Raw genomic sequence first — 24,760 nt, 5'->3', positions numbered from 1 at the left:
GTTCTGGCATTTTCTCTCATGGGCAGCATCTACCATCAACTCCATTTAAAGTTTGCCCTTAAGAGTTCATCTTACACCATCCATTCAATCAAGCCTTTCCTACTTCCCCTACTCTGTAGTTATCACCTCTCCTTCACACCCCATTGAGTATCCATATTCTGTATTTATACTATCTATTGCAATGTTTTTGTGTTTTGAATATTGTCCTGTCTCCTCTCCTATGTTTTCATTTGTGGTCACGGATCCTGCATAATTCAATCTGTCAGCTATGCAGAGTCACCATAAATAGGAAACATAATGATGAAAAGCACAGACTTTTGGGATCTAATAGTCTTAAGTAATTTCACTTATTCCTTATGTGCTAGTTAAGCAGTTGCTTAACTTCTCTGAACCTTGATATCATCTGTAAAATCGGTGTATTAAGACTGCCTGCCTTAAGTCTTATCACAAGCATTGAAAAAGAGATACTGCACATACGGTGCTCCGCACAGGGCCTGACCTGTGGTAACTGTGTGAAGCATGCATATGCTTGTCAGTATTACTTTTATAGTCACAGTACAAAGTTAATGTGCAGCAGGCTTACTCGATTAAATTGAAGGGGGACTTCTAGATAAGACAAAGATAAGCAGGGGAAACATTATATTAAATAAGAGCCCAAAGTAAAGCCTGTGTTAGGGAAGAGGCGCTCATGCACAGAAGTGTTCAACTGTGCACCCCCAGGCCTCACACAAGGCCAGTTAATGGGCAGGTGCTTAATAATTGCTGGTTGTGTTCGTCATTAACTAAGAAGGTGCCATATTTGTACAGTGATCATGAGGACAGACAGTGAAGGAAGCTCATTGTCAACCGACTGGTGTGTGGCTGCTATGATTCATGCTGTGATAGCAAATTGGCCTGGTTCTGTGTCTGCAGCTCAGGCAGACTGTCTCCTAATGACTTTAATGGAGCGTTTGCTGCAGGTGGGCTTAAGTCGACTTATCATCAAAGCACATGGCAGAGAGAGAATGCATTTCTGAAAACACACTTTTGTCCGTTCCCAAGTACAGATTCACATAATACTAGGTACAGCTTAATCAGATCTTTGGAACAAAATGAACAACAACGATATGGTAATAGTAGGTTCAGTCAGTGCACTTGCATTAAAAGCTTTTCCCTGGGTACTTTAAGAAAAAAAAAAGTTATATGAAAAACAAAAAGTAATGGGATTTGCAGACAGAAATCTGTGTTTAAATGGCATTAAGGCTGCGGTTCAAATCAACAAAAGCCAGGAAATCCAAAGTTAACCTTTATCCAGACTGTTATGCCATTTTTTCCAACTCTGTATGTGCCTGTGAGCAGTCCTCCCTTTGAATTTCCTGGCTCTGGCAACCCACAGTCGCTTTGAATTACAGTCCTCTAGGTCTGCTATTTAATGGGACTATACCCTGAGGATATATGCTTACTTGCAAATGCTTTTATGTGTAGTCACTGTAAATCTAGGAGCCATGAACTGGTGGTGATGGGTTTTTTCTTCAAGTTTCTGAGATTCCCCACGTATGCTGAAAGCAGTCCTGCCTTATATCTAGGTAGAAGGACTTCAGTATATCATTTGTGTTGCTAACGCTGATAAAGTTTCATATGACAGCGTATGTGCCACAGTTATCATTCGAATGCATGTTTAAATGATGCTTTTCTCTTTTTCCACCAGACACGGTGATGACTTGATTGTAACGCCTTTTGCCCAGGTATGTATCATGCTGGCCCTCGCTCTCTCTCCCTTCATCTCTGGGTGTAGTTTCTAAGTGTGGCTTCTGAATGCTCCTATTTATCTCCTTTTGTTTCTAAACATTTGAAACCTTTTTCTTCTAGGTCCTCGCCAGCTTGAGAAGTGTGAGAAACAACTTCACTCTACTGACAAACCTTCATGGAACATCCAACAAGTAAGCATGGACTTTTTGTGGAATTAGGAATCCCTTTCATTGAGGCAAAACCACTGAATAGCACTTAAAAACGAACAAAAAACTATTTCATGGAAATTTGCCACCCAAGCTAATTTAAGATACAGGATGAAATTTTAAAATAAGATGGAGTACTATAAAATTTTAGAACTGGTAAAATGTTAGAAATTCATCTGGATCTTGTTTGTCTCTGTACCTTTAACAAATGAAAGCATGAAATGAGAGTTCAACAAATGAAAGAATGAAATGAGAATTTTGTTGACTGTTATATTTACTACTTTGGAAAGTATGAATACTTAGCAATAATGGCAAAAAATTCTATTTAAATTCTTTTGGAATAGTTATTCATGAATTCAGAGATTCAACTTCAAATTAAAAATACCAAAAAGTTCAAGTCCAAGTAGCCTATATTTTGATGATATGTAAACAAGTTCATGCAATTTGATTATCTTCTTCTTTCCCCCCAACTGACTACATAAACGTGGTCATTTCAGTTAACATTGCTGAACCTTGGTCCCCTCATCTGTAAAATTGAGGGTTTGAACTTGATATTCCTACAGAAACTTTCTCTTCTGAAATCATGTCAACCTGTTTGTCTAAATGCTATGAAGTTCACTATCCAGTACCTTTAAAGGTCATCATAGGGCTCACAAGGTCACAGAATCATGTTCCTGGGATAGGAGGGCCGAAGGAGACCTTTGAAGCCATTTATTCAACCTCTTTGTTTTTCAGGAGGAGAAACCCAGACTTCCTAACAACCACATCATAGGTTATAGACATACTAGGGCCAAATCCTGAACATCCTGATTTTTCCAGCCAGTGCTGGCTACACAACACCATGTCTTTTAGTCTTTGTGAAATTATTCATCAACCCTCTATTTTGCTTTTATCCACCTTTTCATGGAGTGGAGTTGTTAAAGGTGAGAGGAGACCCTGCTTTGAAAGCTTACTCTTTATTTCATTGTTCTGTAATTTGTTACAGAACCTCCTGTGGGAGCTCTGCATAACCCAGTGGAATCTTTCCCAACAATGTTCTCCCCTCTAAACTATTCCCTAAACTGCCACCAGAGTAACTGTTCTCACGTACTATCTGACCACATCCATCTCCAGCTTGAGGCATTTCCACGGCTCACTCTTGTCATTCAGATAAAGTTTAACTGTGGACACTTGGCACCCAAGGCACCTCATGATCCAGCTCAAGTTAGTTTGATGGATAGTTCTTTGGGTTTATATTTGATGCAAAATGCATGAAAGCTAGAGACTTGCCAGCCTCTTTTGCCATGGTGCTCCCTGTTTCATCATTTATTAAATAATTCACCCAACAAGTATTTATTTATCCATGCATATATATGTATTTAAGAAATATCGCCCTAACTGGTTTGGCTCAGTGGATAGAGCGTCAGCCTGCGGACTCAAGGGTCCCAGGTTCGATTCCAGTCAAGGGCATGCACCTTGGTTGTGGGCACATCCCCAGTAGGAGTGTGCAGGAGGCAGCTGATCAATGTTTCTCTCTCATCGATGTTTCTAACTCTCTATACCTCTCCCTTCCTCTCTGTAAAAAAAAAAAAATCAATAAAATATATTTTTTTTAAAAAAAAGAAATATTTATTGCCCAGCTGGCATGGCTCAGTGGTTGAACATCGACCTATGAGCCAGGAGGTCATGGTTCAATTCCTGGTCGGAGCACATGCCTGGATTGTGGGCTTGATCCCCAGTGTGGGGTGTGCAGGAGGCAGCTGATCAATGATTCTCTCTCATCATTGATATTTCTATCTCTCCCTCTCCCTTCCTCTCTGAAATCAATAAAAATATATATATATTTTTAAAAAGAAATATTTATTGAGCACCCACTTTGTACAAGTCATTGGTGACACAATAGTGACACCAAAACATGCAAGTTCTCTGCCCCTTCAGGGCTTTCATTGTAGTAGGAAGTCATACCATGGTGAACAGTGAGAACAGGTGGGATCTGGCTGTTGGGATCACATGGGATCACATTCTAACAGTTATGGTCTGATTGTTCTCTTCATGTTCTGTTCTCCACCCTGATTCTGGCCTACTGTTCTCTCTTCCTAAAATCTCTCTCTCTTCCTGCCAGAGATTGTCTAGCTAAGTCCTGCTCCGTTTTTATAGCTTGTCTCTAGAATAACCTTCACCAGGGTGCTCTCCCTGACTCCACCAAGCCAGGCTGAGCACCCCTCAGTGTTCCCAGAACACTCTGCAAACCCTATCATACCACTTATGGATCTCTGTCCACCACTGGACAATGTGCCCCTTGAGAATTACAATTACTTTTTCTTGAATTTCCAAGAATTAGCAGAATGCCTGACACATAGTGAGTGCCTTATAAATATTTATCATACATATGAGTTCTCACTAAATAATTATCTGAGAAAGACTACCAATTATTTAGAAAATTACTTTTTCAGGAGTGATGCCTTTTCTTTTTCTACCTTTTTTTCTTTTTAGAATACAGCCTTTGGGGCCATACTTACTGGCTTTATAACCCAATTCTATGGCTTGAAAATTATGTGACTTGGGCAAATGAACCTCTACATTTCACTTTCCCAGTCAGTAAAATAGTGTTGTTCTGAGGATTAAATGAGTTGACACTTATAAAACATTTATAACATCACATAGTAGATGCTCAATAAATGTGAACTATTATAATTGACTAGAGGCCCAGTGCATGAAATCCGTGCATCTGCCAGCTGCCGGTTGGGTACTTCCTCCCTTCCCCTGGCTTGCCCCGCCCCCTAGTCAAACTCCCAGACAACTCCCAGTTGAAGGGACAATTTGCATACTATGCTTTTATTATATAGGATAGTTACATTTCTCTCCCAAATTCCAGAAATAAAGTAACACTATAGGGTTTCACATTCATTATCTCAGTTTCAATCACCATAAATGAAATTCATGACAGATATTGTTGCCCCCACTCTGTGGATAAAGAAACAAAGCTTAGGGAGATTAAATGACTTGTGCAAGAACATACCACTTCTCGTGAATAGCAGAGTCATACTTGAAACCTGATATCCTGACTCTCATTGCAGTGGTCTTTCCATTCACTACCCCTGTTAAGTCTTCTGGGTTATGAAAAAAATTTCTGAAGGCTTTGGAACAGAAAGTCATTTAAGAAGAACTTACAAATAAATGAAGGTCAGAGAGCTTGAAGTCAGAGACATGAGCTATGAGAGTGTTTTCAGGAATTAAACTATGAGGAGTGAAGCCCTGGACCAAGATGATGAAGGTTGGAATTGGGGAAGAAGGAATCAATAAATACACTTCCCAAAGGCTTCCTAGCAGATCATAACTCAAGATCACATTAAATAGCTCCAAGGAGTTAGGGCTGGGCAGGTTGGGGGGGGGAGGGGGGGAGGGATCAGAGTACGGTATCAGAGGGATGTTTGATTTTTAGTAACTAGTTTGTTAGCACGGAGCTTAGATGTTCTTAGTATTGTTCATAGTCTACCAATGAGCATAAACATTGCTGATTAATAGACTATGTCAGCTGAAACTACTTTCTTGAGAATCAGATCTTTCTATAGTCTTGGGTGTTTTGGGCCACATAAACCTTCAGGAACTGAGTACCCTTAGACTGAAATTGCCATATTCAGAGCTCACCAAAGGCTCATTCTCTGACTGAGGACCACCCCCCAAAATCATGGCCCTTTGTATCATCTTGGGTTCCAACGAAACCACACTCACTAAATAAAATAGATTTCCAGCTGTACGACCTTTGTGAATGATCTTTCTTGAATCCATACCTATATTTGTTCAGAGTTGATTGTTTCATTGATTTCAAGTACCTCCTTGAAATCAACATCAACCAACAGAAGTTCAATGCAGGGTCCATAATGCATTATGTTCTATTCTTAGATCGTCAATATTCTCAAACAGATAAAGAAAACCTAATATCCACCAGGGATAGGTCCGCTGTCCTGAGCGTTCCCCGACCCCCTTGCCCCACAGATACACTTATCCTAACAACTGAACACGTAAGATTCACGGAACTCAGAAATTGCTCTCTGGGGTATTTGGCTTGGGTTCCAGAGTGCTACCCCTTGCCTTCAATGTAACATTTAAGCAATAATGTGTCTTTGGAGTGGTTTTCATGAGATATCTGGAGTGTGGTTTATTATATGAAAAGGAACCCCCACATAGAACTCTACTTCTACTAAGTCAAGATTTCCTTTATCTTTTGGCTTTTGCTCTGCCTGAAAGCATTCCAGTGTCTGTCTGAGCTTTACCACCCAAAGGGTGAAAGTCTCAGTGTTCCTCTTGAGGTGACTTCCTTGCACTTCCATGAAATGTTCCACTGAGGAATGCTTGATCGGGCCTGTGTTTCTTGGCTTCACATTAAAACCTACATTTCCTTTGTCCCGGGAGTTAATTTTGAAAATATGGCCTTCAATGGGAGTTGTTAATTTAGATAGGTATTTCTAAAGCATTTACTGCCTTCAAACAGGCTGTGGAGAAATCACATGCGTGGGTGAGAGTGCCTGCCATTCAGCAGTCTGGGGGCCAGCGGGTAGAGCTGGGAGCAAAGAGGTGTCCCCATGATTCAACGGTGTCACTAGCCTCCCAGATATTACAGTGGCTATCAGGAAATCATGGGACAGCTCTGCAGTAACATTCTTCCAGGGCATAATTCAATCAGCATGTATGCAATCTTTGAGAAAGAATTAATAAGCACTTAATTTTTTTTTTCAGTGTATATCTGAAGTTTCTTTCATTGCCTTATGTACTTTGGCATGGGATTGAAATTAGCTGAGAAGAATAAAATTTTGAACATTCAGAGTTGGAAAGAACCTAGCCAAATTTCCTTAGCGTAAGTGAGGAAATGTATGTAAAACCCCTCACACAGGACCCGGCACATTGTAAATTGGCTGTAAATGTTAGCTGCTGCCGGCTCTCCCCAAGTGGGGAAGAAACTGAGAGGTGCAGTGGGTTGCCTCTGGCTATGCAGTTGGAAGGAGCCAGAGCCAGGATTAGAAACCCTATCTTCTTATTCATAGTTCAGTTCTTTCTCCGCTGTGCTATTCGGGGCTGCAGAGTATTCATTGCTGGGGCCACATTATCCTCCCTGTTAATATCACTGCCTTCAGCAACTCAGGCGTATTGCTTCTTAAGGTTCTTCCATAAGTTAGGGATCATTGGAAACTGAGCAGCCAATGCCATTTCCTTCTGGCACTTGCTGTTTTCTAATTGGCACTCTCGTGTCTTCTAAGCCATCATGCAGCTTCCAGAAGCCATCTAAAATGTATCGAGTTCACTCATTTAAAATGTGTTGAGCCACTTCTTTGTACTGAGTCTCAGGGTTAAACCAAAGAAGCACGGCTCTTGCCTTTTCACAGTTTACAGTGGTTTTCAACCTTCCTAATGCCGCGACCCTTTCATACAGTTCCTCATGTTGTGGTGACCCCCAACCATAAAATTATTTTCGTTGCTACTTCATAACTGTAATGTTGCTACTGTTATGAATTGTAATGTAAATATCTGATATGCAGGATGTATTTAAGCGACCCCTGTGAAAGGGTCGTTCGACCCCCAAAGGGGTCACGACCCACAGGTTGAGCACCGCTGGGACACACCGATGCTTATCAGAATTAACAACTCTGAGTGAGAGCTGTAGTTTTTAAATTAACTCCCAGGGCAAAGCAATTAATATAATTCCTGTAATTTTCAAGAAGTCATTGGGAGAATTTGGTGCTATGAGTAGCCATGCTATTAAGAAAGCAGAAATTTCCAACACTTAAGGTCTTTTAGTTCGTCCCTTTTACAAAAGCCTTCTTTGGAATTCAGGAAGATAGGTAAAATAAAATTATTATAAACATATATTAATCTAATGAATATATAATGAATACCTACATCATGCCTAATATTTTGCTGATTCCAAGATTACAGAGATGAACAAGATTCAATCTTTGCTTAAATGTCTGACAGGTGAGCGGAGGAGACAGCCAGGAAAGTGGGAATTAGGATCTAGCATGAGTAGTGCTCTGATGGGGCGAGCATGGGGAACTACAAGTAGCACAGAGACTGAACTCAGGAGGGAAGGCTTCTCCAAGGAGGTGATGCCTGAGGGAAGGCCCGGAATATGAGGAGTTTGCCACTTAACGAGGAGGGGAAAGTGTTCAGCTGATCTAAACATATGCAAGGGCCCAACAACATGAGTGCAGGCTGTATATGAGAAACAGCCAGTGGTATGTAGAACCAAGAATCTACAGGAAAAAGAAAGCAGGTAAAACATTCCTGTGGATCCTGCCATCAGTGGGCCATTGATTGTTAGTGGTGGGAATAATATGTGCTCATATGAGTTGTAATACGAGGAAATAACCCTAAAGGTACAAATAAAGCACCATGGCAGATTAGAGGGAAGATCGTTTTTAGCTAAGAGGATGAAAGCCCTGAATAGCACAGTGGAGAAAGAACAGAACTATGAGTAAGAAGACAGCGTTCCTAATCCTGGCATTTGATCTTTGGAAGTACGATTCTGACACGTTTTTGTTGTGTGGGTTTTTCTCCCCATACCTCAGAGCAATTCTCCATGAAACCGGCTGGGCATCCCATAATTCAACTCAGTTCTGACACTATTTACCTGGAGATAGTGTCAGATCCTACAAGTTAAGGGCTCAGTCCTCCAAACTGTCTCTACCCCACATTTCAGATGTCAATCACAAATCCAGGTTGTTACCTGTGCTTCTGACCTAGTGGCTATAGATCCGAGGTTCCAATCACTCCCTCTTTGGGTTTGGTTAATTTGTTAAAATGGCTCACAAAAAAATCTTTACTTACTAGATTACTGGTTTATTAGAAAAGGATATAGCCAGATGGGAATAGCCAGATGGGAAAACCTGCGTAGGACAAGGTATTTGGGAAGGAGCACAGAGCTCCCATGCTCTCTGAGCCTGACAGTTTCCACATGGTCACCAACCCAGTGCCTTTGGGGTTTTATGAAAGCTTCAATATGAAGGCATGATTGATTAAATCCTTGGCCATTGGTGACTGAACACAATCTCCAAACCCTTTCCCTTCCCCTGGAGTCCAGGGCAGGGCTGAAAGTTCCAACTCTCAAATCACAAGATTGGTTCCTCTGACATCCAGTCTCAGGGATTTTCCAAAAGTCGTCTCATTAACATAACAAAAGACACCTTTGTCAAGCTTCTCATTTAGGAAATTCCAGGGGGCAACAGAGGAAGACCACCAAATTTATATTTCTTACTATACATCAGAGAAGGCTAGATGGTATTTAGAAGTGTGAGCTTGTGCCGGGAGAGCTTTCTTCTCAGAGGAGTGGCTGAACAATGTCAGGAAGATGGACAGCACATGGCCAAGGTCAAAGAAGTGATGACATTTGGCCTTGGGGATGTCTGAGTTAGTCCATTCATTCATTCATTCAACCACTATGTACTGAGTGCTTGGCATATGAAAGACCACTCTGGGTTTTAGGGATCCAGTAGTGAACATGTTATTCCCTACCTGCATAAACTTTACATTAAATTAAGGCATTCTATGTTGAACACTAATTGGACAGTGCCTATTTTAATTACAATTTTAGAGCTACTAAGGTGAAGTACAAGATGGCATGGTTTGAAACGAAATGTCAGGCAGGGAGGAATCCTGGGAGATAAACTGGGAAAATCATGTTGAGAACAAAGAGCAAAGAGCTTTGAACGCCAGGTTAAGGAGTTTGACATTTAATCTCTTAATTTTCCTGAAAAGCAGCCCTCAGTTTCGGTGTAGGTGTTAGCAGCCATGGAGAGTGTGTGCATTTTGGATTCTGAAAGACTTAGCTTTGAATCCCAATCATGCCACAGAGGGGTTAAAGGCACCTTTCCTAGGATCACCTCGCTAATCAATGTGATAGATGTGAACCCTGTCCATCAGACCCTGCAGCTATAAGGTATAGTTACCTAGAAACCAGATTACCCCTAAGGGACCAAAACTGAATTTGGAGCAGTTAATAACAAACTAGGAAAATAACTATGTGTTCACACCTATAAGGAGACCTTCCCTTCGCAATACCTTTGCAATCCGTTCACTATCATTTAGAAGTTGGCCTTAATCCAACACCTGCCTGTACATCAGAATTCACAGAGAAGTAAAAAATTACAGATGGCCATCCCAGACATACTGAAGTAGACTCTCCAGGGACAGGGAAGGGACTCATAATTTTTACAGCTGTCCAAGTGAGTCAGACGTCATCCATGTTTAGAGACCCACTGGCCTAGAGTCTCACTCTCCGGCTCCTTGCTAATATCCTGTTGCTCTTTAGTGGGACAGAGTCCTCTGTACCAGTGGTTCTGAAAATGTGATTTAAGACCAGCAGCATTAGCACCTGGGCACTAGTCAGAAATGCAAACACTCAAGCCCATCCCCAGCCAACTGAATCAGAAACCTGGACGTAGACCCAGCAATGTCTCAAACCTCCAGGGGATCCGAGGCACTCTACATTTTTAAAAATATATATTTTATTGATTTTTTTACAGAGAGGAAGGGAGAGAGATAGAGAGTTAGAAACATCAATGAGAGAGAAACATCGATCAGCTGCCTCCTGCACACTTCCCAATGGAGATGTGCCCACAACCAAGGTACATGCCCTTGACCAGAATCAAACCCGGGGCCTTTCAGTCCGCAGGCCGATGCTCTATCCACTGAGCCAAACTGGTTACGGCGGTACTCTACATTTTAAAAGCCATTGCTCTGTACTATTTCTGGGAGGTTCTCTGGCAATGCATTGGGAGAGTCTGGCAGTTCTGCAAAACATGAGAAGGATGGTGAAAGCAGCAATATCGGGGGTGAAAGCAGCAAAATCGGGGGGTCATAGGGATATAAAGAAGAAACAGAAACACAAGAAAGAAAAGGAGAAGCAGGCCCAGTGTTTGTGGGCCATGAGTTGGTTTGCTTGTTTCATTTGACTCTTGACATCAGCAGGTTTGTTATGCCGTAAAATAATGCCCAGTCTCTCCATGAAAAGGCTGCTCCGTAAATTAAGCCACCTGAATTACCACTCCTGGTAGCTGTGTGACGTGGGGTGCACAACTGGAAGCCTGCACTGACTGGTCTCTAAGGCTCCTCTGGCTATAACTTTCTAAGGCACGGCCCGAAGGAGCTGGGATTCACTCTTACATTTGGAACCATTCCTGAGCAAGGATATCCTCTCCTACAGGCCTCCTGAAACAGGGAAACTGAAAACAGAGGAGCTGGCGAGGGACCTGGGGTAAAGGACTTCCTTCCTGGAGTGTTGGCCGCCCAGGAGGCTGTGCAGAGGGAAATTCCAGGCCATCTGGATGTGAGAGAATTGCAGTCATTTACGCATGTTACAGGAGCCTGCCTTCCGGAGAAAGCATTATGTCACTTGATAGCTCATTGTGACCTGGAAAACTCCCCAGAGATCCTGGGGAGGCAGGGAGAGGATATTCAGACAAAGACTCAGGTCTTCTTTTCTCTCTGTCTCCACAGGAGGTCCCCAGCTGCCAGCCAGCCTCCTGTCTCCAGAGTCAACCTGCAAGGTAAGCCGTGCCATGGCCTCTCTCCGTGTTTCACAATAATGAGTGTGCCTCTCATGCAGAACCTTTTCGGGAAATAATAGCATTTGTTTGGAGTTTGACTTCATTCCATGTGAATCTGAGTGAAAAGCAGTATTAAATGGTTTTCCCATCGGATGTATGCCCAGACTTCCAGAATGTGGTGGAAGAGTGGTAACGCTGCTTCCCAGAAGAAGAGCAGTATTGATAGTGCAACTTGACCTCAGCTTGCTGACCCCAGTGAACTCCAGAAGAGCTGACCTCACAGGCCCTGAGGTGCCCTCACATTGACCCGAGAGCCCCACAGCCTATGCTAGTGGCTTCCTCTTAGCGTCAACCGTAGATCCCCTTTGAATATGCATTCCTTCCAGGTGTGAAACCAAAGGCTCTTTCTAGGTCACAAATCATTTCTTTTGGAGGTCATCCAATTTTCCTTCTCACAGGTGTTGTTTTAAAGAAACCTAACCTCTCATCTTTCAGTGCTGCGCCAATGAGTTTCATGTAGAGTGGAGAGCTGTGTGTGGAAAGGAAGGGCCATCTTGAAGGGACAGCATGGAGATGTACTGAACTTAAATTCTTGTTGACGTAAGACATAACCAGTTAGGTGACATTTTTTAAAGTGCAAAATGGAGTTTTGCCCCTCGGCTGACCCAGGAGCATAGCAGGGGTCTTGAGTAAGACCACAGGAGAAGCAAGTGAGATGAGCTCATAGTGAGATCACCTAACATCCCGCGCTGCCTTGCACACCTCTGTGCGCCAGCAGTGCTGTTCCCTTCGCTTCACAGGCAGGATCGTCCCTCCTGCATATTCTGTTGTGTTCTCTTGCTGGTATCATGGCCACAAGGAGAATGGAAATAACACAAGCGCCCAACTTTTAAAAGAAGGGAACAAAGGCAGTAGGTTCTGTTGGTGTGTTGGCTTCTGAAATAGTTATGGTATACGCTTTAAAAATATTTTTTGAGAAAAAGATCGAGAACAAGAATAAAAGTGAAAAAGGAAGAGATTAGGTAGAGTTTACCTCTAGAGCGCCATGAAATGAAGTAGAGAGAAGAAATAGTACTCCATCCACAGACTTCAAGAACCTGGGGTGCGGATGGACTCTTTCTTTAGAAGTTTATAAAAAGAAACTAGATAGAGTGTTTTAACATAATACTGGTGTTACATACTTGGAGATCAAAGGGGGTGGTTTTGAAACTATCATTTCGTCATTCTGGCCTACCAATGAGACTCCTTTGCTCACATTTCTGTTAGCCAAATTTACGGAGGGGCGCCCTGACTTTGAGTCAGTTTGAACATTTAAACTATGTTTTCTTCCTTTGGTGATAAACACTGACAAACATTAGGAGAGATGTGATATTTATTATCCTATAAAGTAGCTCATTAACCAGAGATGCTGTTGGAAAGATCATTTTGTGATTATTGGCACAGTAACTGCAGTTTGGCAACTAGAGTCTTTTGCTGAGTTCTCCTAAAACAATGGAGCAAAGAAATGACAATGCCACTTAGGCAATTTGTTTTTGTCTGTCTTTGTGGCAAACTTCAAAAATCCTGGCTTTTCGTTGGGAAGAGAATATAGTGATACCCAATTATTACATAATTATAGGTTTCAAAATTGTAACGCTTAAATGCGGTCAGAAAAGGAAGGAGGACACACACAGACATCCTGTGTTTTGTTCTTATTATCAGCTTAAACGAGTCAGGCAGATTTTTCCTGTTATTTTAATATTTATCAGCATATGACAAAGAGGTGTGTTTAAATAGAAACTTTGAAGGAGAATGAAAAATAAGTGGCTTGGAGCAAACAGCCCTGAAATGTCGAGTGCTGCTTTAAAAGGTGATTTTTCATGATAGTCAGATCAGGTGTTGATTAATCAGCACTGAATTTTCACGTATTTGAATTGAGATCTAAGATAAAAGATACAAGAAACACACAATAATTTACTCAGTTTTAGCAATAATCCACTTTGTTAGGAAAGCCTGAAATAACTGTATTCTTATATAAAGAGACAGAGAGGGAGAAAAAGAGAAAAGGCAATTCTCTTTAAAAGGCATTTTTAAATGCATCTAAATGAAGGCAGTACAATTCATTTTAAAAACTAATTGTCAGAAACCATGGTTAAATTGGTACATTTGCTCTTACAAATTGATCATTAACTAGGATAATTCTTGGGGGAAATTAAAGCAAATTTCTCAGTCTGCAGTACTTTTCTTTTTACTGTTTAACCAAAATTATCCTTTTTAGCTCTCGTGGTCCAACACAAATGTCCCTCCTTTGCTAAGAGATCCTAATTTTTTTAGAAAAGTGCTGGACTCGCTCCCTTTGTGTGCTTTGGCAACAATTCCATCTAAGATATTCTGTAGTTCATGGCTTATATGTCTCGGCCATTGGAGCTTTTAGAAGGCAGTGGCTGTCCCTTATTCATTTCTGAATCATTCAATATGCTTTACTATTTTCACCTAGTAGGAAGACAGTATATGTTGACTTGACCAGGAGAACTACATAAAGTTTGGGTACTTTATCTTAAGAAAAATGCTATAAGTTACAATTTAATATGAGTCAATATTTTTATATCTATGGCTATGAAAAATATTCAGTTGTGTGTGTGTGTGTTTTTACTATTTAATGTCAGTTATTGAATTTAAATTAAAAGAGGTTTAAATACACTTTATAACTGTTAAGTATATTAGTGTGGTCATATAGGTTTTAAGCAAAAATAGTTAAATCTAAAAAATTGGCATTTCGCACTTTGAGTAGGAAAGCCAGAAGAAAGTAAGAAAGAATTTAAAACCCAGAAAGTAGAGCAAAGTGGAAATGCTACACCCTCAAGTTAAAGAGAAAGGTGCAGAAGTCTTGCTGCCGGCTGTGGAGTTTAATGAGCATCTCAATTTTTATCACATTTTGCCTTTTCACAAGTATGAATTCCAGGCTTTCTCTACACGATGCTTAGGGGGGGAAAGGAAAAAAATAGAACAGGAGAAAGAACATTCCAAAAGAAGGCACAAGAAATGGATTCTATCATCTATACACACTCAAAGTGGATAATTGAATTGATTCTCAATATTTCAGGCTCCCAAACTACTTTCAACAGAAAAAAAATCAGATAATTAAAGAAAACCAGTGTGAGTATATGTGTGTGTGCACGAGAGTGAGTGTGTGAAAGTGTATGCGGTATGTGTGTGGGGTGTGTGTGTAGGATAGTTGCTCCACTTCATGCAGCCATCCTGTCTAGCCCTTGCTTTCGCATTTCAGTAGTGATTATAGGTGTGTCATGAAAGTGAGAATTTACTGAAACGGTAAATTATCAAGTGTTCATTGCCTTTACAGAATGATTTTTTCGCATGACATAGGATTAGAGAAGCACTCCCTTTAATGGCTAGCTCTTCTGATTCACATAAATGTGACTTGATTTGTAATATGTGTCATATATACAACCTCACAGCAGCCGAATTGATGTGTAAGAGGGATGTTCTATACTAATTTTCTTATTTCAAAATTTACCAATGAATATATTGAGCAAGAGCACCACCCATGTAACAGATCAGCTGCTATGAAGAACAATAAGTCCATGGGACATTGCAAACCATGTCACAAAGATGACTAGAGAATTACCCTGAGGACTTCAGATCAAACTACTGCAAACCCAAGGTCTCTACCAGCCTGTGTATCCTAAGCTGTGGTTGATGGTGGTTTTCAACTCCAGCCAATTCAATGTATTTCAGGAAAAGCCTGTGTGTGGAGAAATAGGACAAGATGCTATAAGGCTTTCCAGCGAGTCTGAAATAGGTTGGCTTAAGTGAAAAACAGACTTAATAATTTTTTTAGTGCTCATGGGAATCTATTTCTTCTATTAAGTGTCCAGGCCATTCTGGGGAGGAAAGGACTCTTTAGTGGTTGAGAAAACAGAAGAAGAGGCTTTCTCCTAGGAAGGAACTCAGTATGAGTTCAGTAAGAGTTCCTTCCGTATCTTTACCTTGATTGTGACTATGCCTCTGGAGTTCCTGGGAGTGTGCCAGATGCAGGGTCTGTTAGAGGAGTGGACAAAGGGCTCAGTGAGTTATCTGGGATTCTGAGAAATTCAGAAAGTCATGACACTGATTCAGTTCTCAGAGCTGCCGGGGCCGAGGATGAGAGATGAACCGTGTGCACAAGGGAAGGGCTCGCTGAGAACCGCGGCCCTGGCCTGAGAGCTGAGCTGTGTCAGATGCCTGGAAGTGAAGCCTGGTGCGAGCAGGACATTTGCTTCGTTTGTGCATTAGGCAAGAACTGTCAGGCAGGATTGCAAAACTTATAGACAAATACAAATAAAATCAATCCTGTTACCAAAGGCTGTGGCCACTCATGATAAAGAGACGAAAAGGGATTGGAGGGGATTGCAAAAAAGAAAGAGAGAAAAAAATCTAGAAATATCAGATTATTTTTTTTCTTCCTTGATCTGAATGTCCTGTGGCCTAAATTATTTGTATAATTGCTTTAATTAGTCACCTTGAGTGTTTAGGCAACCTGCATGCATAACAATAAGGCAAATGCACTAGAAGAGCCCCAGTCATTCTGAGAATCATTCCCAAATGGTTGTTTTGTAAGAATTGCTTTTGTCTAAAATAACCTTCTTGTGAATGTTTACCCAAAAGCATTAACACTGAGCTATTTATACTGGTTTGCAATTATTTCGTATATGTCTAAAATTAAGCATGGGTAGTTGCAAAAACATTGACAAGTCAACTAAAATACAAATAGTTAAAATGTTACCCTCGAACAAACACTGCCAAAAATAAAGCCCTGCTCATTAACGGTTATTTCGCCAGTTCAAAATTAATTTCTAAATTTAGGTTGAATGTTTCTTCATATTAAATAAAACCACTGAGACCTGAAGCAGCTAATCTCTCACTTGCTGCCTAAAGAGTGGAGTTCGTTCCGTGTTGACTCCACTTCGGGTTTTTGTACTGCTGAGAAACCCCATCCACCCCCCTCCCCTGAAAGTTGGAATCATGCATGTTAGTAAGTATTTCAGTTATGCTATTGACGTCAATGGAGTCATTAAATAGATTGCTGGCTCTCCCAGAGGCAAGTCACTGCCAGGGACCTAGATACAGACACTTTTTTTTTTTCTTTACAAAGACAACCATCAGGTTTTGCTAAAGCAGTAAGCCAGGGAAAGGGAAAAGTTTATACTATAGCTGACCTATCTCCAAACAGTTTCTTTCTTTCTTTTGCATTGTAGTTCCGGCCTTTCTTTCTCTTTGGCTACAGTAGGCTCAGGCAGATGCCCAGATATCGTTGCCTCAATGTTTTATGTGCAGAAGGGTGACACCCCAACTTTTAAAAAGGCTCCTTACCTTTAGCTCTACACAGCCCATCTCAGTGTTTATTTGGTGGCATAAATTGTCTAGGCAAATCACTATTGTCTGCCAGTAAGGCGTGTTTGGTATATAGTTCCTGGAATAAACAGTTTCTTCCAAACACACACACGCACACACATACCCCACAAGCACGCTGTTTTGTCTGTTCTGTCGCCTCTGTGTGGCTTATAGCTTAGCCCCTCATCTATGAATCAGCCTTTATGCAGCCTGCACTGTGCTGCGGCACCAGGGCTCTGAAGCAGAGGGTGGAGGAGGAGGCTGGGAAGAAAGATTCACTTCTCTCAGCTGCCTCATCTGCAGAGCTCGGGCAGGAGGCTGCCCACGTGCCTGTGTCCTCCCAAACCCGCGCTGTGCCTGCCTCAAGCCCGGTCATGCAGCTCCCAGGCGTGTCAGAGGGAGCCTTCGGGAAACAGCTGCCTCTTTCTGGATGTTCCTGACAGCTCTATGTACCTGGGCAGCCCCAGGAGTCAGAGCCAGAGATCTACCGCACACCTGGACTCCTGCCTCCCAGGCTCAGAGCTAAAGAAGCCAGCTTGAATAGACAGCTTTCTTCAAATCTGGTTGCCAGAATCCACCATGCAGGCTTTAGCACGCATCTCCATTTCCAACCCCTATTCCTTTACTCCCTGCACTTCTGCACTTCCTTACCAGTAAGTATATATAAACACTCCAGGTACCTGGCCCCTTTGGGAACCCCTTTTGGTTCATCTGGAGGCCCACACCCAGCCCCTCTTCACCACTGCTCCTTATTCCATATTCCTGGCTTTGGGCAGTGGCTTCATCATCCACCCTTTTATCTCTCTCTTCCCTTCCCACAGCCCATTCTTGTAGTGATGATTTATTTCGTTTCTTAGTTGGCTATCCTTTGCCTTCAGGAGATGATCCCTACTTCCTATCAGATATGCAAAGTCTTCCAGAATTTTGCTCCTAATTCCTCCTTTGTCCTCATCTCACACTTGATCCCTGTCCCCATGCACAGCTGATGGCTGAGGTGCACTGAACATCCTGTCCCTCCGATGTGCCAGGCTCGTCTTGCTGTCCTGCTGTTGTGCATGCTGTTCCTTCTGCCTGGGCTGCTCTTTCCCAAAAATGCCGCTCAGATATTCAGCTCAGGGATTTTTTTTTTTACACTGTCACTGTGAACAAGTTCTTTATATTCACTGATTTTCGGATTCCGGAGTCAGGATTTAACTAAATATATAGTCTCCATCTAGGGCCTGATGTGTAGTATCTGCTTAGGAAATACTGGTTCCTTTAACAATTTTCATCTGGAAAGTGCATTCTTTTATACCTCAAGACTCAGCGTGTTTGTCATCTTCTGGGTGTGCTCCTTGCAATGCATCCAAAATTACTCTCGACTATTATCTTAATTCTTATCTTAATCATTGCACTTGTCACATTATGCTGTATTTACTTGTTTAATTTTATTTCTTTCTACAGTAAGAGTGCCCCAAGTTCTAGTACTAACCCTCTTTTTAAAATTTGTTTCCAACTTATAGCATATGACCTGGAAGACAGTCAGTACCTAATAAGTGTTTATTAAATGAACAAATTCAAATGAGCACATGCCTATGTCTAAAACAGAAATGGAAAGGAATGGAGGCTTATGTTAGACTTTTTTTAAGGCTTGTCTAAATAACTTCTAGTGCTTCAGCACATGCACAGAACTGACATCCCTGGCTAATCTTGACTACATGTGACTTTTCTTCACTTGAAATGAACTCTTTATTATCTACTAGAGGCCCGGTGCACAAAATTCATGCATGGGTAGGGTCCCTAGGCCTGGCCGGTGATCAGGGCCGATCAGGTTCCCCGCCTCCCCGCCTCCTTACCTCCCCACCTCCCGGCCTCCTCCTTCCCTCACTCCCTCAGCGCCCCACCACTGCTGCTGGTCCCCCACCATGTTCCACGTTGCCCCCTGATGGTCAGCGCACATCATAGTGAGCAATCGAACTCCCAGTCTCCCAGTCGAACTGCCAAGGGGACACTTTGCATATTAGCCTTTTATAGATGATAGATAGATAGATAGATGATAGATAGATAGATAGATAGATAGATAGATAGATAGATAGATAGATGATAGATAACCTTCAGGAAGAAGTGGCAGTGTTAAAAGAAATATTGGGGTGGGGGGGACACAAAGAGACTAAATGCTTATCACACTATCTGATGCTGTTAGTGTCTATCACAGTGCCTGGCACAAAGTAGGTACTCAATTAGCATTGAGTTGAATTGGATTGGGCTGGGAATCCTGAGTCAGTCCTTTAGACAGGTTACTTCTCTGAGACTCATTTTTCTTATCTGAAAAGTGGGCATTTTAGTATCCTATCTCATAAGATTGCTGTGAGGACTAAATGCGAAAAGCTATGTGTATAGTGGTTAAGAGTGAAGACCCTGGAGCCAGACTCCCTCTTTCAAATACCAGCTCCACCACTATGTGACTTTAGCAAATTTCTTAACCTCTCCATGTCCCAACTACATCATCTCCAACACTGGGATGGAAACTGTACATGTCTCCTATGTTGGTTGTAAGGCCTAACTATACAGACATATATACTAGTAAAGCACCTAGAGTAGCTCCTGGCACTTAGAAAATGTCAATGTTAGTATTGGTATTAGTTGTGTTATACAACATAGCACCCATAGCACCCAGCACATAGCAGGTGGTCAGAGTGTGATATCTTAGAGCCCAGGCCTGCTGGTATCATCGGGGAACTGAAACAAAGCCCAGTGAGGTCTGTCTAAAGGTTCTGATCTATTTCCCTTCCATAGTTATACAAACTAGAAAGCAATCTTTCTTTCACTTTGAAGATTATTTTTTCGTGAAACCGTAAGAATCTGCTTATACGGAAATAGACTTGGAGCTGAAGGTAGCATTCTCCAGGACATACAGGAAAATCTAAGGGAGCTGGAGGGAGAATGGAGCTGATACCAAGTGTAAGAGTGCAAATAAAAATGCCCCATTTGGATTCTGATAAACTAGATCTTGGTTAACTGAGCGTTTTCTTTTGCAAAGCCTGAGAGGACTTCACTTTATACGATATAATAATTACAGCCTTGCCACTCATTACACGTGTACTTCAATGCAATATACAAGGCTTGGCACACTGCACAGCACAGGGTTTTCAGCCCAGGGAGCTCAGCAGAGAGGAGCAGCAGGAGCTGACACAGAGCTTCTCTTGAGAGAGAAGGCAAAACCTACTCCCAGCAGAGTCAGCCTCAGGGAGGACTCTGACTCTTTGGGGAAACACTCTGATGCCCTCTCTCAATTACTTCTGGGAAGGGAAGCCACACTCATCCCCACCTACCCACTTTTCTCCTCTTTATTGTGAGGGAGGGAGACGGAAAGGTCAGGGTTGACTGAGAGAAGAATGGATATGGACGTTGGGAGGTGAAGGAGGAAGGAAGAGGACCATCTAAGTTCCCTCTTCTGCCTCCTGCGTCCCCACGACCACATGATCCTGGGGGCAGGGTGAATGCTGCTCGCCTGCTTCTGGTCATCCCCGGCCAGGACTTTATGGAGTTGCCTCCAGAGCTGTTCTCGGAAGCCAGGGGCATTTCACGGAACAGCCTTCCACCACCATAGAGAAGAGAAACAATGCAGGGACTGTCCCTTGAACTAGAGAACAGGCAACAGAACTCACCAGATCTTTTTCTTAGTTTATTGTCTTGACTTACTCCCAGTTTGTTGGCAATGACCAAAAAGCGTAACCCCTCTGAGTTTTGTGTACTTTTCCAGCCCCCTCTTTGGCTGTGTGCATGGAGTGAGCTGGGGCCTCGGTGATTCTCCGAACTGGAGCCGGTCTGATCATGCAGTTGTTGCCCCTGCCCCCTCAGTTGTACTTTGGGATTCACATTTCCAGGGTCCAGTCTGGCGAGTACTGCTGCTCTAGTAAACTGGTGCTTTCCAGAGCCCTACATGCCTGCCCCTGATTGCAGGGGGGGGGGGGGGGGGGAAGAGCCGGCAGTTCTTCAACTCCTAGCACTCTGATAGGCCCTCTGGATACTTTATCTCACTTCATTCTCTCAACTACACGGTTTTGCAGCTATTATCGTCCCTGTTTTGCAGAGTTAGAAAAGGAGGCTCAGGGGATGTATGGGGCTTACTCAAGACCACACAGTTAGTAAGTGATAAAGTCAGAACTGAAACCTAGATCTGTGTTTCTTAAAAACTCATGCTCTTTCCTCTAGTCTAGACCACACTGCCCCTGCCTCCACTCCCTTATAAACCTCAGCTGTTATAACTGACGGAAAAGGAGGTGGTGAGCTTTTCACAACATGAGTGCAAACAAGGGCACTGAGTTTTCTACAGCCTAAATAATTACTAGATAATAGAGAATTTCCTTCCATTCATCTCTCAGCTATCCATTTTATTGTAATTAGTAAGAAAATGTACAAGTCTTGAGAGAAGTATGTCTCATCCATGTCCATTAAGGACTGATTCATTTATTTGATAAACACTTATTAAGTGCCAACTATGTATGAGCCACTGGGGACACAATGATGAAGAGAATGAATTCAGACTCTGACCTTGAGGAGCCTACAACCCAGGAAATATTAAATGAATAAATACATGACTTCACCTTTGATCATGGTAATGAAGAAAAATATAATATTGCCTCACCTTTTCACCTGTAAAAATGGGACTAATATTGGTACCATTAGGATTGTTGTAATATTTAAAACTAGAGGTGCACGAATTCATGCATGGGTGGGGTCCACGGGAGGTTGGCGGTGGGACTGCACTGACCATCAGGGGGCAGGCAGCTCCTGCATTGAGTGTTTGCCCCCTGGTGGTCAGTGCACGTCCTAGAGTCTGGTCATTTGGTCGACCAGTTGTAACAGTCGCTTAGGCTTTTATATATATATAGATAAGTTATTATATGTAAAGCATTTAGAACCCTGCCTACCATCTAGTGTTATTTAATGTTTACTCCAATTATTATTATAATTAATTATTATTGGGAGTAATGTAGCTTAAGGGTCAGGGAAGATTTTGGTAAATGACCTTGAACTTGAGACCGAAACACTGAGTAGGGGTTGGGTGGGCAGAGACAGTAACTAACTCTCACCTATAAGATACAGCAGCCAGAGACCTGCATTGATAAGAGTGATGGTGAAGGGCAAGGCCATAGGAATTGAGAAGCCAGACTGAGCAGAGCATTTTTAGGCAATAGTAGAACACATAGCTTTTAGCCTAAATTTGGGGGGAGGAGAGCATTAAAAGATTTTGAGTAGATCGATATGATCTGATTTTTAAATTTTAAATACAGCACTTCTCCAGGGGCCACAAATCTGGATTACTGGCACCTCCCTGTGCTCCCCAGCGCCTGTGCTTTTTCCCTCATGACCCTCAGCATCCGCCCCTTTCGTCTGTCCACCTTCACGGTGAAGAAGTCAACCTCTGGAGCCAGACTGTCTGAGTGTAGCTCTGGCTCTATTCCTCTCTGTAGGATTGTGCACAAGTAATTCAACATCTCTAGGCCTTGATTTCCTCATATGGACAATGGGGTAATAATAGAACCTTTGGCATAGAATTGCATGAAAGCTAAATTAGTTAATGTATGTAATGTGTTTAGAACAATGGCCAGCACACATAAAGTACAAAATAAATCTGAATCGTTTGTTTTTAATGTATTGTAACTGCCTGTTTCCACCATTAGATTGTATGCTTGGTGCCTGGCATACAAATTATATTTTCGAGAAAGAATGAATAACAAAAGAAGGTGGTGGTGGTAGTGCATCGAATTGCACGTAAAAGGAGAGAAAGATTACTGTCCTATTAGTGGGAAAATGGACTTCCGTGTGTCAGGGGTAGATTCTGATAAGGAGGACTTTGCTTCTGGGGACAGAAATGGAATGACTTCGCAGCTGCCCTGCTGCTCAGCTTTGGGGAACTTGAAACAACAATTTGTTTCAAAACCTGTAATGCCAATCGGGATCACCATCTGCACAAAAAGAAAATTGGGCTGATGAAAGAGCTGTTTCATTCTCTTAGGCTCTAGGAAGCAAAGGCTACATCACTGGAGTTCTCCATGTGCTGGCTTTGGAAGGATAGTCGCACCAAAAGAACCAGCTGTGACTTCCTTTCCATCCCTGCATTGCCAGTGGAGGCTCACGCTAAGAGAGGCTCAGTTCTGTGAAGTAAACACTCACCTTAAGTGAGGTATTGGGAGAAGTTTATGTCTTTGTACAGCTGGGAAGACAGGCAGTCAGAGGCAGCAGCTCCTTCATATCTCCAGGCCGAGTGCCCTGCCCTGACAATGAGGCCTTCAGCTCTCTAAGCATGCCAGTTCTAGGCCATGTGTGTGCACACATGTGCATGCTGGCTCATTTAGTTTTTATCCCAGGGGAAAATAGGGTTCTTCCATGCTTTTTGTCAACACAATAGGGCTCTGTTTTCGCTGACCTTATTTTCGATTGTTTCTTCATCTCCAGTTTAACCAGTTTCTCTCTCTTCATCCAACTCTGATGGGCCTCTCTCTCCATGCCCCTCAAACTTCCAAACCACCTTACCTATAGTCCTCTTCACGTGACTCAAAAGCTTACCTATGAAGAGCCTCCTACAATAAGTCCTGACTGTTGTAATAACTTCACACTCGATTGACATTACTGGACTATTCATGAAACAGCATCATAGTTCTTTATGCCATGAATATTAGTTCTTCCTACCTTATTTATTCATTTGTTCAGTTTTTTTGTGTGTGTATTCCTTAAGCTATAATTTTTATGATAGCCTGTCCCTGAGCCAATGGGAAACGGAAGTACTAATGTGAATAAGATGCAAGATCTGAGCTTGAGATTGCAACATCTGGAAATAAGATTCTAGAGCAAAAGCTATGTGAAGATAAGGATCATAGCGGCCAGGATTCTCTAGAGCAGTGGTTCTCAACCTTCCTAATGCCGCGACCCTTTAATACAGTTCCTCATGTTGTGGTGACCCCCAATTTCATTGTTACAAATTAAACATAATTAAAGCATAGTGATTAATCACAAAAACAATATGTAATTATATATGTGTTTTCCGATGGTCTTAGGCGACCCCTGTGAAAGGGTCGTTCGACCCCCAAAGGGGCCACGACCCACAGGTTGAGAACCGCTGCTCTAGAGACACAGAGCCAGTGGGAGACTATACATATATATGTATATATGATTTACTTTAAGGATTTGGCTCACACCGTTGTGGGGGCCAGCAAGTTTGAAAACTATAGAGCAGACTGGAAGACTACAGTCATGAAGCAGAATCTGTTGTTTGTTTGTTTTGGTTTTGTCTTGAGAAAACTCAGTTTTTGCTCTTAAGATCCTCAACTGATTGGATGATGCCCACCAACACTAAAGGTAATCTCTTTTACCTAAAGTACACTGATGGTAAACGTTAACCACATCTATCACAGCAACACATAAAACTAATCAACACACAAAACCAAACAACAAACAAACAAAACAAAACAAAAAAAATCCTGTCTTGGGAATCAGACCAACAATTAATGCTCAGCTCTAATACAAATAAAATATAGAAGATTCAGGAAAATAAAAATCTTTATATTCCTTAGTGAGACTTTACTTCAAAACATGCTAAAATAATCATTCCTTCCGGCTCACAGAATTGTTTCGAAAACCATATAGTATTTTTGAAAGACCAGAAGGGCACCATGTTGGCATTGTGAGCAGCCTAACAGTACCCAGGAATTGGCAGCACGTCTGCTAAACAAGTTGGTGACATTACAAATGCATCACCATTCTTGTTTTGTTTTTAATATATTTTTTATTGATTTCAGAGAAGAAGGGAGAGGGAGAGAGAGAAAGAAACATCAAAGAGGAAAGAGAATCATTGATCTGCTACCTCCTGCATGCCCCCTACTGGGGATTAAGCCCGAAAACGGGGCATGTGCCCTGGGTTCAACCACTGAGCCATGGCAGCTGGGCTGCATCGCC

General features: G+C 42.1%; 1 protein-coding gene across 2 annotated transcripts in view; it reads left to right on the top strand.

The window, feature by feature from the left end:
- Positions 1–24,760, top strand: part of PDE4B (phosphodiesterase 4B) — a 427,958-nt gene that overhangs the window by 310,779 nt on the left and 92,419 nt on the right. For both annotated transcript variants that reach the window (XM_059689266.1, XM_059689267.1), the window contains 3 exons: positions 1,688–1,724; positions 1,849–1,919; positions 11,403–11,452. In XM_059689266.1, coding sequence (XP_059545249.1) covers positions 1,688–1,724; positions 1,849–1,919; positions 11,403–11,452 — 158 coding nt within the window. The remainder of the gene's footprint in view (positions 1–1,687; positions 1,725–1,848; positions 1,920–11,402; positions 11,453–24,760) is intronic.

This window comes from Myotis daubentonii, chromosome 3 (genome assembly GCF_963259705.1).
Source record: "Myotis daubentonii chromosome 3, mMyoDau2.1, whole genome shotgun sequence".
Classification (NCBI taxonomy): Eukaryota; Metazoa; Chordata; class Mammalia; order Chiroptera; family Vespertilionidae; genus Myotis; species Myotis daubentonii.
The sequence above is the reverse complement of the archived record's forward strand: the minus strand, read 5'-3'. Positions and strand labels throughout refer to the sequence as shown.